The 15,396-nt window shown below is 37.0% G+C and overlaps 1 protein-coding gene across 1 annotated transcript in view; it reads left to right on the top strand.

Moving 5' to 3' along the window:
- The window catches only part of ERC2 (ELKS/RAB6-interacting/CAST family member 2), a 306,680-nt gene that overhangs the window by 88,572 nt on the left and 202,712 nt on the right, over window positions 1–15,396 (top strand). The window contains exon 5 of the mRNA XM_009993503.1: window positions 2,455–2,622. Within this exon, the coding sequence (XP_009991805.1) occupies window positions 2,455–2,622 (168 nt within the window). The remainder of the gene's footprint in view (window positions 1–2,454; window positions 2,623–15,396) is intronic.

The following is a 15,396-nucleotide window of genomic DNA, read 5'->3' as shown; positions in this document are numbered from 1 at the left end:
CTGTTTTCCTTTACTTAAATCTTTCACTTTAAAAGCAGTTGTCATTTGTCACAAACGACCAGAGTCTTATGATGCATAAATCAGCATAGTTTCATTTAATGGAATTATTTACTTAAAGATTTAGCCTGTTAATTTTAATATTTCATATGCAGGGGAAAAGCTCTGATTTTTTGCTTTGTTTTCTTTGTTTCCCAGTTACTCTATGTAATGCCATGTAAGATTTGGGTGTGAAAAAAAAATGTAAGAAAAGGGATAATGGCTTTCTGGAAATGCTAGTATATAACGAACTGAAATAATGGGATGTGACAGAGAATCATAAATTGAGAAGGAAGATAAAAGAACTAGGGTTTCAGGAAAGGAGGTGAAGCAAGATCATACTGGGTAATGTTGCAAAAGCAGTGACAGGCAAATTACACAAATGAAATGTGTGATTGTGGGAAGGTCACAATCAGAGGACAAATTTGAAGTTCTTTAGATGCTACAGCACTTACACCCTTAATTGTAGTAATCTTCATTGCAGTCTTTATGAAGTACAAAAAAATGTTTGCCTTTGTATTATTTTTTTTTTTTCTTTTGTACTGAGCTCAGGAGATATCATTGAATCCATTGAGAGCTCCAACACAAATTTATTCTTCTGGCAATTTGTAGATTTTGTAGTGAGAACTTTTATAGTAACCAGATTCTGTTTCTGAAACACAAAGAACATAATTGTGATGAAAATTAAGATTTTTTTCTGTGTTTGTGTTGATTATTTCTCAGGGTGAGTTGTGTGTCATGGAAAAAAGTGGGAGGAGTTTCTAGGAGAGATTAAGCATCTGTGATGTTCTCATGGGTTTTGTATAAAGCATGTGATGCAATGAATATTGGCTGCAGATCTACCTTTTGTATCTTGTAGGCAGATTTTGTCATTGTCCAGTATGTATATTTTTGTCTTGGTTGCCATTCTTGCCTACACATTCTGGAAAGGGATGGAGGAAGGTTGTTTCTTTCAAATGAGGCTTCTCTAGCAGTTTCTTAACTGTACTCTTTACATTTTCTTGACATCTGTTTTCTGCGTGGGCCTTCTTTTATTTTGATTCTTTCAAACTGTGAATGTGATTGCTTTTAGTGCCAGTATAGATTCTTGATTTTAAACAGTAGCTCAGGGGTAGCTTGCCAACTATCAATCATCTAGACAAACACTGAAAAGAAATAAGGAACACATATATTAAGATGTATGTACATGTGGATTTTAATTGGAAGAACCGTTTTTAAAAAATTAATTAATGTCTGTTGGGATGGAGCTGATGGGAGAGAATGGAAAGAGCTTTTCCAAGCACTTATCTGGTTGTTGCAGAATTGAAACTTAAATTTTGAAGAAAAATGTCCAGGCCTTACTGTCATCAAGAAAACTTTCTAAATAAAAAGGAAGTGTGTTTTCTCTGACTTACGCAGGTGCATGGAGATGTTTTATTTTAAATTCTTCTCATGAGATATGTCTGAACTCAGCTGGTGCACAGTGTTGTTTCACTGGACTTTAAGACAGAGTTGTATGTCACTTAATTCACCATCCTTTAGTATCATTCTGTGTGTTGTCCAGTGCTTTCTTTAGATTAATGAATTCTGCATCCAACACACTTCTGTGTTCTGTAGCTACCCCTCCTCTCCTGAGGAAAGGGAAGAAAAATCACAGTTCTATGACGTTTACTGATGAACCTTAAATTCACTGTAATTCAGAAGCTCCTTTGTAGTGACTGGGTTTCTGCTGTTTCCCCTAGGGTATGCTTTTACAATCTCACAGACCTTTCACTCTGTGGATTTTTATAACATTTTCCCCAGACTTCTTTAAAGGTAATTGGCTTGGCTTTCTTAGTACCTGAGAATTCCATATGAACTGCCAGAGAGGGGAAAAAAGGAGTTGGAGATGGTGGGTAACAACATACTTGCAAGAAGAGTAAGGTTAAAATTCCCCTCTTCTGTTTTCCTCTTCTTATTAAGATGCCTGCTTTCCTTATCAGGCTCCTAAAAGGCCTTGCTTCACTCTGGCCAGTGGTAAGTCATAAGACTCATGCTTTTGGAAGGAATAGGCTATTGGATTGAATTCGTACTTTTATGAACACTTATTTTCCTATGCATTTTTTCTGTCCTGCCAGACTTGCCTCACACAGGATAAATTCCTTTGAACTTGAGTGAGGTCCATAGTGAATTTATAGGCCAAATCATCGTGTGTAATCTTTTAAGAGTTTCCTTTTAACTTCTGCAAGAACAGGACCATCATTCTTAAAATAGGGTATGTTAATTTACCAGAACCTCAGTTGAAATTGTGAGTGTAAAAAGTCAAAATCTTAATTGTCTACCAGAATTAACAGCTGTCTAAATTGTATTATATCATAGTCATTTACATCTTTAAGCTTTTAAGTGCAACTATGAATTGGAAATGAAATTATTGATCTAACCCTTTTCCCCCCGTTACAGATTGACCAACTGAAACAAGAACTCTCAAAGAAAGAATCTGAACTTCTTGCCTTACAAACTAAGCTTGAAACCCTTAGCAATCAGAATTCAGATTGCAAGCAACACATTGAAGTGCTTAAAGAGTCACTTACTGCCAAAGAACAGAGAGCTGCCATACTTCAGACAGAGGTATTGTATCTTCTAATTATAAAACCTAATAGAAATATTTAGTTAATAGCATGTGTCAGGGTGATGTGTTTGTTGCAAGTAGAAGGGAATTTTTTAAAGAATAGGGAAATCATTTAAAATCCTTTAAATGGCAATATATTTGGTATATATTTTTGGTATTACACCAGATCACTGAGAATTTTTTTAGACACACCTATGATCACATTTAAAAAACTCCATTTGTTCCTGATTCTCATTGGCTTCAATGGGGCAACTGGGCCTTTAATGACTTGATTATTGTGATCTTGCTTGTTCATCTATTCATTGACTGAGTTTTCCTTTTGGTTGCTATGGCTTGATGCTTCTTTTCTGCTGTATATTTCTGTTCTGAAAAGTGAAACTACTGATATATTTTGAAAGGATCTGTTGAAGCGTGCATGATATTAATTTGTCATTATTGTTTCAAGTACAACCAAAATTTATTTCAAGAGATAAATAATTTCAGTCTTTAAAACACATCAGTGCATTACCTATGAATGTATCTAAAAAGTCAGATCATAAAAATACTGGTAGTGGAATATAAGATTGAGATGGTTGTCACATTTGAGAGCATACAGTCCATTAGTTTGTTTCCTGGGGTTTTAAAAAACTTCATAGTCTTGAAGTACACAATATTGATTAGATATTCAGGGGTTAGAAATGAAGAGCAGTTTCTGAAGTTAAATGAAACTGAGACTCACACAAGATATGTGGTTAGTTTGAACATAGTTTTTCCTCTTTTGGCTAGACTTCGAATCCTCTTTAAACTACTAAGCTACCCAGTCTTGTTTACAGAGTCTTACAGCAGCTTTCTGCTGGTCAAAAGAAATACACTAATTTAACCAAATACAGGATTTTTCATGAGTTGCTGTGAGAGCACTACTTGATTTCTCTTAACAATAATGAAAAGAAGTGACAGATCTCTGTGTCCAAACAATTTTACAGGAAAGAAAATAAGATTCTTCAAGGCTGACTTGCATGTTCTAATTATGTTCTATTGTTACATTTTTTTTAAGACCCTCAGGGTTTTGGCACATTCCTTACCACCCTGCTGTATGCTAGGGAGTTTTTCTGGTTAAAAATGGTTGCCAGAATGTCTCTTTTTCACAAACTATTATGTTTCAACTTCCAGACTGATTATGCAAAGTCTGTTAAACTGTGGGTATTCTGGATAAATGTGGTGGAGCTCTGAGAAGCACAAAAGCTGGATAGCAGCTGAATTTGTAAATTGCTTTGTCTACTCCTTTGTTGGCCAAAGTCCTTGTTTCTTGATAATATTTAGACAAAAACAGAAAGAACACACCCTTCACATAAGCAACAAGAAGACAGCTCAATAAAAATGATTGACTGTAGACCACTCATTGGATGCTGTAAGTTTGAGGGGTTTTTAGAGCCGAAGTTCCTAGTGTTAGTCATGAGATGGTTGGAAGCAGGCTCTTTGTGCTGCTTGCACTTTTTCTTATTGGGGATGGAAATGTCTCCTTTTTTCTCTTATTTCTGCTTATTTACTCTTCATATATTTTGACTGACCGGTGGGCCAATATGGGGGCAATAAGAATGGAGTACTTTTTTGTTTGTTTCATTGCATACTTCATGGTATGTTTTAATTAAGAAATTTGTGCCTTCAGGCTGCATTCTCCTATTACATCCTGTACAAACTAAATATGATGCAGCAACACAGGAAAGTTCAAAATGATGCCGCATATAACTCAGCAATATTTGTCTTCAGGACTCAGAAATATCCTGTCTTTCAAAAGGACCTTTTACATTTCCACTTAATCTTTAGTTTGCAGAACTCTGGGGAAGTAGAGGGAATGATTATATCTCCTGAATATGCTGTGGTAGCAATCCAGCAGTGATTCTAGATGTAGCAGGTCTTGTTCTCTGCAACCAGGAATAGGTAAAATATTTTATTTGCTTATAGAAACTATCTCCAGGCCTCAGATCTTATCTAAAGGAGGGCAGTGGCTTCCAGCAGCAGATGGAAAAGCAGCTGCAGGGAGATGCAGGGTGAATGGCAGCCCTCCAGCAGGTGGAAATCATTATGGAAGGAATTTTTTACTGTACAAGCTATTGTTGGTTGTTCCCAGATGAGTAAACTTAATAACATTTTGGCCTGCATTAAACCACACTGCTTTCTTCCTACATGTCTGCATTGCTTCTTTGCAGAATGGATAGTTGTTGTTCATTATCACTGTAGAATTTTATGCTGTCCTAAAACATGCTCGTAAGCTGCCTTGAAGGGCTGCTTTCTGGAGGTGAAAGTAACCATCAAAGGTCAGTTCTAATCCTGAGCTGAAAAAGATACTGGTAGTTGCAGTGTCAACTTCTTGTCTAAATCGGATTACTGTGTAATCACCTTGCCATAACTAAATCAGCTTAGTAAATCCTGTAATAAAATAAATCCTCAACAGAATCTCAGTTGTTTCATAACAGGCCTTTTATGATTATGAATAATGGTATTCGGCAGGTTATCTTCAGGTTTTGGAGACAGCAGCTGCATATGATGAAACAGGATGCAATTTATAGTATCACAAAATAGTTGAGGTTGGAAGGAGTCTCTGGAGGTCATCTAGTCCAGCCTTTCTACTCAAGCAGGATGGCCTAGAGCTGGTTGTCCAGGACTATTTCCAGATATTTTAATATCTCCAAGGATGGAGACTTCAGAACCAATCTGGGCAACATGTGTCAGTGTTGGTCACCAGTCATGCTTTCTGATGTTCAGAGGGAACCTCCTGTTTGTGCCCACTACCTTTTGTCCTGTTACTGGGCACTACTGAAGAGCAAACTCCATCTTCTTTACAGCATCCCTGCTGATATTTATACACAGTGATAAGACCCCTCCCTTCTCTAGACTAAACAGTCCTAGCTCTCTCAGGCTTTTGTCATATGAAAGATGCTCTAGTTCTTTAATAAAGAAGGGAAGGATCACCTCCCTCAACCTGCTGGCAACACCCCCGCTAATGCAGCCTAGGGCATTGCCTCTATTTGCCACAAGGGCACATTGCTGTTGTTGCGTGATGTCCACCAGAACCAAGAGGTCCCTTCCTACAAAGCTACTTTCCAACTGGTTGGACCCCAGTGGATACAGGTGCATGGAGTTGTTCTCCCTAGTTGCAGGACTTTTCCTTAAACTGCATGAGACTCCTGCCAGCCCATTTCTCCAGCTGTTTGAGGTCCTTCTGAATGGCAGCATCACCCTCTGGTGTATTCGCCACTCCTCCCAGTCTTGTGCCATCACAGCAAACTTACCAAGGTACACACTGACCCATCATCCAGATCATTAATGAAGATGTTGAATCAGACTGGATGCACTATTGACCCCTACGGTACAATGACCAGTTCTACTTGAGTTCCCTGATTGTACATCATACTTCTCCAGCTCCCTCTGTGGGTCTCACAAGCCAGATCTAGTAGGGCATGGGGCTTAGAAGTAATCTGTTAGTATTCATTGAAGTTTCTTGTAGTTCAAGTGTCCCTAGAAGTTCACTAGTTTTATCGATGGTGATTTCTATCTGTGTGTGTTATTCAGTAGAATACATTATTTTGTGTATAATTTCAAGTCTGGAATTTTCAGGATGTCTTGGGAAAATTAGCTCAGAAAATATTACTGCCTTAAAGTAGTGAACTAAGTGGACATGCAGACTCTTTTTTGAGTATAGTTAATAACTTTCAAGCAATGGTAACTGGATCAGATTTTGGATACTTTGTCACATGATATGAGAAAGTTTAAAACCAGCTAAGTCCAGATCTAAACACAATGTGCTTTTTGTGTGGTGCTTCTTTTGTCTTAGTGATGGCAGTATTATGGTGGGTTTTTTAAAAATTTTTTTTAGATAGGCCTATTTGACTTAAAAAGCTATCGTTTGAAATTTTTATTGACAGCTGAAACAAAAAGATAGAAACCTATAAAGCAATAACTATCATGGTGGCCAGTGTTGGGAGGTCTGAAAATGTTTTATTGCCAGTAAATAGAAAAATGCTTGGAATCAGTCCTTAGAAGGTTAACCACCTCTGCTGCATGCATTTTATTTTGTTCCATTTGTAAGGGTATATATGATAGTACTGCCAAACTATGCAAACTTTTCCTACCCTAATGTACATAGCCTTAGTTTTGATTATTTCTTTATTAATGATATGAAAACCTTGAGATCAGATGTAAATGAGCCATGGTCAGGCTACTCCAGCTACAGAACACCATAAATGTCCTTGTGCTCCATAAAGAATTGCTAAAAGGAAGAATATTAAACTCGCTGAGATTTTCCTTGCTATTGAAGTTAATTTTTAAATGAAGCCTTGTGCTGTTACTGCAGCAGGAAAGAGCTTAAAATGCATGAATGATCCTTTTTGATGATTTAAAAAATGAGGCACTACCATTTGTATACTTTAAAAAGTGTTAGACAGTACAGTTTGAGACTGTAGTTGTGCGTATTTGCAGTGACTGGTACTTAACTGTTGCTCTTACCATCAGGAAAAAAACTTCCAGAAATTGATGCAAATATATTAATTTCATCTATGTAACTCAGTGGAGAAAAACATTCATTTCATACAAAATTCTGACACAACCACACTTAGCACTTTGTTATTTAGTGTGTCATTGCTTTAGATAACACACCTGCAAACTGGCAGGTGTGCTGTTTGGAAGTTAATGAACTGTGAAATAAGTAAATGTCTACTAAGAAGTTTTGTAAATTGTAAGCATAGTCCTGTCAATGGAGAAAATGGATTAGAAGGTGAAGTCAGCACTGTAACTGGATACTGATGTGTTCAGTGTATGTGTATTCATATAGAAACCCAATAAAGATGAAGAGGAAAGGTGACTACAGTGGGTATTCATTGCAATCTGTTTTTTCTTTTAAACAAATCTGTTTATAGAGAAGGTTTGTGAAATGATTGACTTCTTGGCAGTTCTTAGTTTGCATAAAGAGCAAATAAAAGCAGACAGCACAAAATACTTGGAAGAAAACTACAAACACTTTATTTTTCTATTACATTGTGGATATTTGATACTGCTTGAAATGTAAATCTGCTTTTAATTTTACAATAATAATGGTATAACTATAGTTGTTTCACTCACATTTTTATTTTTCTAGGTTGGAGTTTTACTTTGAAATTGTATTTTGCTATTGTTTTGTGATTTTTCTTGTTTCAAGATGGGATGGGCCAGATATTTCAGTGTGGTCTCTGCTGCACTGCCAGTGTATTGTTCTGGTAGATCTGCTGTGCATGCAAAGGGAAGATCACACACTGTAAAAAAAACACTATTCTGGAGGCTTGTGCACCACTTTTTTCTGTCACTCAGCAACTTTTCACAGCTTTGACTGTGTTTTTCATATTTCAAACTCAACTTTATCTCAGGTTGAATTTGCCAGTTATTTCACTTTTTATAGAGTTTTCACATTTTGTGGACCCCTGGGACAGTTTAGAACAGGAGGGAGGAACATAGTGGCAAGGAATTAAATTCAGAGTCAAATGGAAAGAGCACTTAGTTTAGCAAAATGTTATGTTTAAATAGAAGTAAACTGTGAAGCAAAGGATTTTTTTTGTCTGTCTCTTTACTGGAGTATCTCAAGACTTGGCTTTTGAAAAGAACGTCAAATGGCGTGGTTTGTTTTCAGTGCTCTCCATGCTTTGAGGAGGAGGTTAGACTTGTAACCTCCTGAGTTACATTCCAACTTAAGTGACTCAATATTTCTCAAGTAGGTGATAGGTAATTCTGTCCCAAGGATATGTATTTTCTACTTTGTAATTTATATGCTAGCATTCATTTATCCAGAGAGAGATTATATGCTGGTTTATTTATTTATCCTACCCCCCCTTCTGTCTTTCTTTTGGGACCACTAAAAAAATTGAAATGGAATTGCCTGCAGGAAAGGTTACAGAGTGGAGAGTTCCATTTGCAGGGCCTGTAGAAAGTAGTGCCCAGATACAGGAAAACACAGATAAAAAAAAAATAAATGGGAAAGATGAAAGTGCAAAGATAAGGGCTGTGTACTCTGTGTAAAGACTTTATGCAAGTTGTTTGGAATAAATAGTTTAATGAATGTTAGATTTATCTTACTGCCAAAGCAATTCTTATTTTCATCTTAATAATTAAAGTGATATATAACCATGGTTTCCCCCACCCCCTCCCCATCCTTAGATTTACAGAACATTACCTTGTTGCCGTTTAAAACAATATTCCATTAGTTGGCTTCAATGGGTTTTTATAACTGAGCAAAATTTACTTTGGTAAGATAAATTCAGCTTCAATTACAGTTGACTCTAGTGGATGGAAATGATCAGGAAAATATTAGTACTGTTACGTGCTGATTAAAAACCCTTGCTCTAACTGGAGATGTTTTGGGAGGAATTGCTTCAGAAATGATTCTTTATATACTTGAAGTATTCCTTATATTGTCATTATGTCTAAAGTGCCCACTTATGATCCTAGTGTATTGGCACTGTACACAAAGAAATCTGATGAGAAACCTGTCTTGAAACAGTATTGAAATTTCACGTGGTAGATTCAAAACCAAGGGGAGCACAAAGAATCTGTAGATTTTGATTGCCATAATGACTGGTAGATGGAGCCCCCAGTGTAAAACTGTTAGTGCTGTTTTCACCTGATGCTATAATGATGAAGTATGAGAAGTTACTTTAATAATTTTGCATAGTTTTGGTTTTTATGCTTAACAGACAGCTGGGAAGAAAGGACTAGGGCTTCTTAAAGGAAGGCATGAATTGAGTCTGGTGAATGAAGGGACATGGGGATCAGGGTTGGGTGAATAAGCCATGAATGGCCAGACAGGTGGCTCTTACGTTTATAAAAGTGGAAGAGGGAAAGGACAATGGTGGCTGGTGTTTTATATCTGTTACCTTGACTTAAAAATGAAATAAAATAGCAAATAATTGATGAGATTGATTCATGTGTAGGGTACATACACCTAGGTAAAAGTTTGCTATACAAAGGTAGGGAAGAGGTAGGCTTTTTTACTGCTTGCATATTACAAATATAAGGATCATGGTTTTTGTTTTTTTTTTTTTTTTAATACTTTAATTTTGTTGTTAAGAATGCAATACAGTGATCTAGGTGGGTAGATCAGGCTTTGTTCTGGGAATAAGACCAGAGACTAAAAACTGTGTCTTTTTAACCAGTGACTCAGTTTAAATAGCATCCTTCTTCAGCGAAGAGGTCTGCTCTTCCTAACAACATAGATAATAGAGTTCTTAGCTCAAAATTGCTCTTAACCCCAATACTCAAGCCTGTGATAGGGTAGGAGCAAAAATATATTTCTGTTTCTGCAGAGGAAGAGTCCTGCCCACTGCAGGAGCAGAGTTAATGTGGCCTATTTGAAATAGAAAACTTGTGCAGCTGTGGTGGTCCAGAAATCTTTGGAGATGCTCATACTAACAGTACACCTCAGGTGGCTTTTAAATTCTTTACTTATTAGTATTCTGAATGATATTTTCCATATAGTTCTGTGGTGGTGTAGGCTTTTTTCTTTTTCTGTAGGCTGTGTGTGAATTCTAGAAATATTTGTCATTGTTATAGAATGTGTTTACAAATCATCTCCTGCAAAATAAGTAGCAGCTCTATTTTCTCCTGAATAATTTAATTCTGTCATTCTTTGGTATATTTTCAACTAGCTGGTTTGGTTAACTTAGTGCAATTTCAGTTTTGTGGCTCCCATTTTTCTTTTCTGATACAGTGAAAACTGCTTTTTCATTTCATTTATTGGACAAAGTGGAAACTTGAACATAAATGTACTAGTTTGTTTAGCCAAGTGAAGGAAAATACATGTGTGGCAAAAGCTGCCTTTCTGAAAAATTTGATTCTTCACATCTCTAGCATGGTAAGTCATGGCATTTGTGTAGCCTTAAGGCTTTAGTAAATAAAAGTCCTAGTGGACTGTTGGCTGGCACAGACATGTGGGAACAATCATCTTATTTTTCAGTTGTTGCAGGGAGGAATTGCAGTTGTGCACAGAGAGCCATGAAAATAGTGGTCTGACACTTAAAAATATGCTGTGCTAAGCAACTACTGTGCATGATAGCACCTAGTTAAATAAGGTATTAATGTCCTCAGAGCAAAATTTTTCAAAGATACATAGTTAATGAGAAGGCTGTGAATTTAATTAAAATACAAAATGTTCTCAAAGGCAGAATGCTAATTAACATTTGCTGGTCTTGACTGGGTAAAATGTGATTGTAGCAAAGTTCTGAAATCATCTGTGTCCTTTTGAAAAATGTGCTTCTTGGATCTTTCGTCATGTAAGCAGTTAATAATGTTAGGAAACTGAGTTAGTTGACTGTGGTGCAGTTCTCCATTTGTTGGATTCTTGTGATTATTTTGATGTATGGCATTTTATTTTAGTGTGTGGCATTATAACTTGGCTTTTCAAATCAATCCTTTGCCTTTCTGTTTCCTGTCATATACCTTCTCCCTGCTAACATTAGTTACATTCTTGCTATGCAATAGAATTTGTAGTGCAGTGATAGTTGTTCAAGAAATAGGATTGTGTGGCATTAAGTAACTTGAATCTGTATAATTGCCAAGTATTAATGATAATCTAAGGCTTCCTGAAGAAGATGTGCTCTATAGAATCAGAGGTAAATGAGTGAAAAAGGAGCAATGAAAAGAGTCAGATTGAGTAGTAGATCAGAAGATGGGTTTAAACAGGCAGCCAAAGAATGACTACAGAAACCAAAGCATCCTTATCCATTTTATTCTAAGGGGTGAAACTAGATTTGCAGAGGCAAACCTTAATTCTGATAGTTTTGTATGCTTGGTGTTGATTTTTTTCAAATTCAGAAATAATTTTCAGTTGATATACGTTGTTTTTGTAGTTTCTTCATATAGGGTATGCAAATAATCATTGCCTGTGCTAGGTTCTCTTTTGCTTTCAGTGGAAGCAAGTTTGATGCAAGCAAGATTCTATTTTCTTCATAGTAATCACAGATAAATTCTAAGACACTTCACTGTGGAGCTGTTTCATCTTTCTGCTTGGATGGTATAAGAGGAGATTGCTTTTCTCGTACAGAATATATATATATAATTCCAATTTTATCATCTTTGGTGCTGGCTGATCTTTCAATGTAAGAATTAGTTTGCTTTCTTGTTTATTTTGAAATGTTACCAAACTTTAGGAGGAGCTGAGAGGGGGAAGATAAGTTGCCTTTATTTCATCCCACTTCAGGATTTTATGCATGATTTCATAAAATTATGGTGAATGAAATAGTACATATTTAATATAGCTTGTAGGTTTATGTTTGCAACAGACTGGAAACAATTGAGAGTAGTTTTTCTAAGCATAACCATAAACATAATGAAGTTTATCCTGCCAAGTGTCAGGCCACAAATACAGACAGACACGTGTGGTCAACCTGCCCTCTGTTTCTAGGAAAAGTGTTATTGGACCAAATCAGCTAAGCTTAAATCAGGCAGGAAATCTTTGCCAGACTTAACCTAGACTCATATACATTGGTGACTCATGGTTGCTGCCCAGCCCTGCAGCTGTGTTGGTTTATCAGCCATGCAAAAGTTCAGGCTGAAGTACCAGTTGCCTCTGTAATAATTTTTCAACATAATTCAATGTACTAGTGTCCTAGCAGGAGCTGGTTTACTGGTTTACTCTGTGTCATAAATTCTGTCATAAATTCTGGAGCAGTCTGCCACATACCTACTGACAGGGTAAGATTAAATGATGTATGTTTTTTCTGGACAAAAAAATGCTTTCAGGAGTTGTTAGATACCTGATAATATTTCCGCATCACGCATTTTTAGAAAGTATAGTTTTTGTATAAGTGAAATCAGCTCTCATTCTTTTTCCTCTAATTGTGAATCTAAGTGAAAAGGGATTATACAGGGAGTGGGAGCAGGCACAAGTGACCTGGGAGGAACAGGGAGAGACCCTATCTGAGCATTCAGGTCTAGGGTCAAGAAAGCCAAAGCCCATCTGTACTTTAGAATAGCAAGAGATGTGAAGGGCAACAAGAAAGGTTTATATAGGCACTTCAACAGCAAAAGACTAGGGAAAATCTGGGCTCACTCATGAATGGGAGAGGAGACATGATCCTAAAAGACGTGGAGAAGGTCAAGGTACTGAATGCATTCTTCACCTTGATCTTTACTGGTAAGACTGTCCTTCAGCAATTCCAGGCAAAAGTCCCAGGGCTGGATAAACTTAGCCTTGGTGGAGGAGGATCAGGTCAGGGAATGTTTAAACAAACTGGACACACACAAATCCCTTGGCCTTGCTGGAATACACCCACAAGTGATGATGGCGTTGTGTTAATTATCTTGGAAAGATCATGGTCGTTGGGGAGGTTTCTGAGGACTGGAAGAAAGCAAATGTCACTCTTCTAAGAAAGACAAGGAGGATCCGGGGAGCTACAGCCTCACATCAATGCCTGGGAAGGTCATAATAGGGAAGGAATAATCCTAAAGGCATTTTCAAATGTATGAGAGACAAGAAGGTGATTGGGAGTAGCCAGCATTGATTTATGAAGGGGAAATAATGTCTGACCAACCTGATAGCCTTCCTCAGGGAGACAATTGCCATGATCAGGATTGCACATAAGCATTTACTGTTGGTGCTGGTGAATTCCTAAGTACTAGTGTTACGCAAGATCGTGACTGTGTTCTGTTAATCAAGCACTGCCATTTCTCAGGGTTTTCTTGCTAAAATCATCACCTAGTAATAAAATCTTGTGTAAGCATATATTCTAATTTATGCCAATGTACCACTTGTTTTCAGTCTGTCTTTCATTTTAGCTAGAGTAATTACATTTGCAATCTAACTCATGTTTAAAGATGTGAAGGCAAGAGACTGGTCTTTATTTCTGTTCACAGTGGCATAATATAGTTTGTAGTTATTAAAAAAGCAGATTCATTCTCTGATTCTATTATTCTATAAATTCCTTCCTGAAAATATTAGAAATTGGATTAAAATAAAATATATTAACAAAAAGGAAAGTGATTATAACTAGCTAACAAAGCACATGAGTAGCAATAGCTACGTACTCTTTGAATATATCAGGATGCTGAGACAAAGGACAAGATTAGCCTGATTTTCACTGTGAACAGGCCAATGATTTATGAATTTCACTAGCTTTCAGGTTGCATGCCTACTCCTCAAAATGTCTGACACTCTCAAAGCATGTTATTGTCAGCTTTGGCATTTTTTCTCTAGAGCTTTTGGGGATATGAACTGAGAATATAGTGATTTTTCTTGTTGGTTTTATTATTACTGAACACAACACAATTCTGTGAAAATAAAAGTACTTTTCTGGATGTATACATGAGTAAACTCTGCCTTGTATTTTGTTTAAACTTTTGCAGTTTTTCTGGTTGGATTGTCCCCAAGAAAAGCTCTCTTTTTTGCTGGGAGGTTGCTAGTTTGATTTTAAATCTGACTTTTTCCTTTGCTTATGTTGGGTTGGATAATTGTTAAGTGTTTTTACTAGAGCATTTGTCTTTTGCACTTACTGGCAAAAACACTCTTTTAAAGTACTTCATGTCTTTAGTGGCTCTGATGTTTTTTAGGCAAGTGGATATCTTGAAAGATAATCTTAGTTCAACTTCACTGTGGAAACAATGGTTAAAGCACAATTACATAATAAATTCTCACCATCTGCATAATGAAAAAAGTCACAGGATAGCTGGAATTTTGGGACCCTCTAATTTTCTCATGTGCAGTGCATTTGACATTCAGCCTATGCAGCCCAGTCCCTGCATGCCACTCTCTGACTTTGGGGCAATCCTCAGGGAGGGTTGGTTTGCTGCTGTTTTTTTCTTCCAGTGGGTATTTCCTTGTGTGGTGCCAGGCTTAGTGCAAGCACATTCAGTTATCTGTGCTCTTAGTGCAGGAGTTGTATGAGACTGATAGATCGAGGCTTAAGTTCAAATCAATCATAGAATCATGTACCTTGGGAGGAGGCTGTAGAGGCCATTTAACTCAAACTGCTGCTCAAAGCAGGTCTTAATTAGGGCAGGTTGCTTGGGGCTGTGACCAGTCAAGTTTTGGATAACTCAGGGAAGTAGATTCTATAACCTCTCTAGACACCTGTTCCAGTAGTTGACCAAGCTTGCTGTAAAAAACATGGGTATTTTGTGTCAAGGTGGGATGTCTGTGTTCCACTTGTCTCACCCTTTCGCAATGCACCTGTGAGAAGTTTGGCTCTGTCTTCTCACACACTCCCACTAAGTAACTGAAGACTGCAGTAAGATCTCCCTGAGGCTTTTTCTTCAGAGTGCACAAACCTGGGGCTCAGCCTCTCCTGGTATGTTTTGTGCCCCAGTTCTATGACCATCCAGGTGGGATCTCAGTTTGACTCATGCCATTATTTCAGTATCTCTCTTGTACTGGGCAAGCCCAACGAGGCACAAAACTCCATGTATGATCTCACAAGTTCCAGAGACAGTTTCCCCACCACCAAAGAAGGTGTTGCCACTTCCTCCAGTTAGTTGGCTTTGTTTTCTGCTGGTTTAGCTATTGTAAAGAATTTTGTGTTCTTATGCATAATCAAAAGAAGCATTTCTTGAATAAGTGTGTGGAGTTGTAATGTGTTAGTTATTATTCCAATAATTATTAATAGTTATGCCTAAATCCAAGAATTACTATCCACTTGCAGTTCTAACAGAAACAATTAGATGAAAAGCTTATATTATTATCTGATTTCTATTTAATAGTTCAGTGTATTAAAAATTACACAGTAGTCCATCAAGAACAAAGGAACCTTTCCTATCCAACCAAAAAAACTGTGTCACCCATA

This window comes from Chaetura pelagica, unplaced genomic scaffold, assembly GCF_000747805.2.
Source record: "Chaetura pelagica isolate M959 unplaced genomic scaffold, ChaPel_1.0 scaffold630, whole genome shotgun sequence".
Lineage (NCBI taxonomy): Eukaryota > Metazoa > Chordata > Aves > Apodiformes > Apodidae > Chaetura > Chaetura pelagica.
The sequence above is the reverse complement of the archived record's forward strand: the minus strand, read 5'-3'. Positions and strand labels throughout refer to the sequence as shown.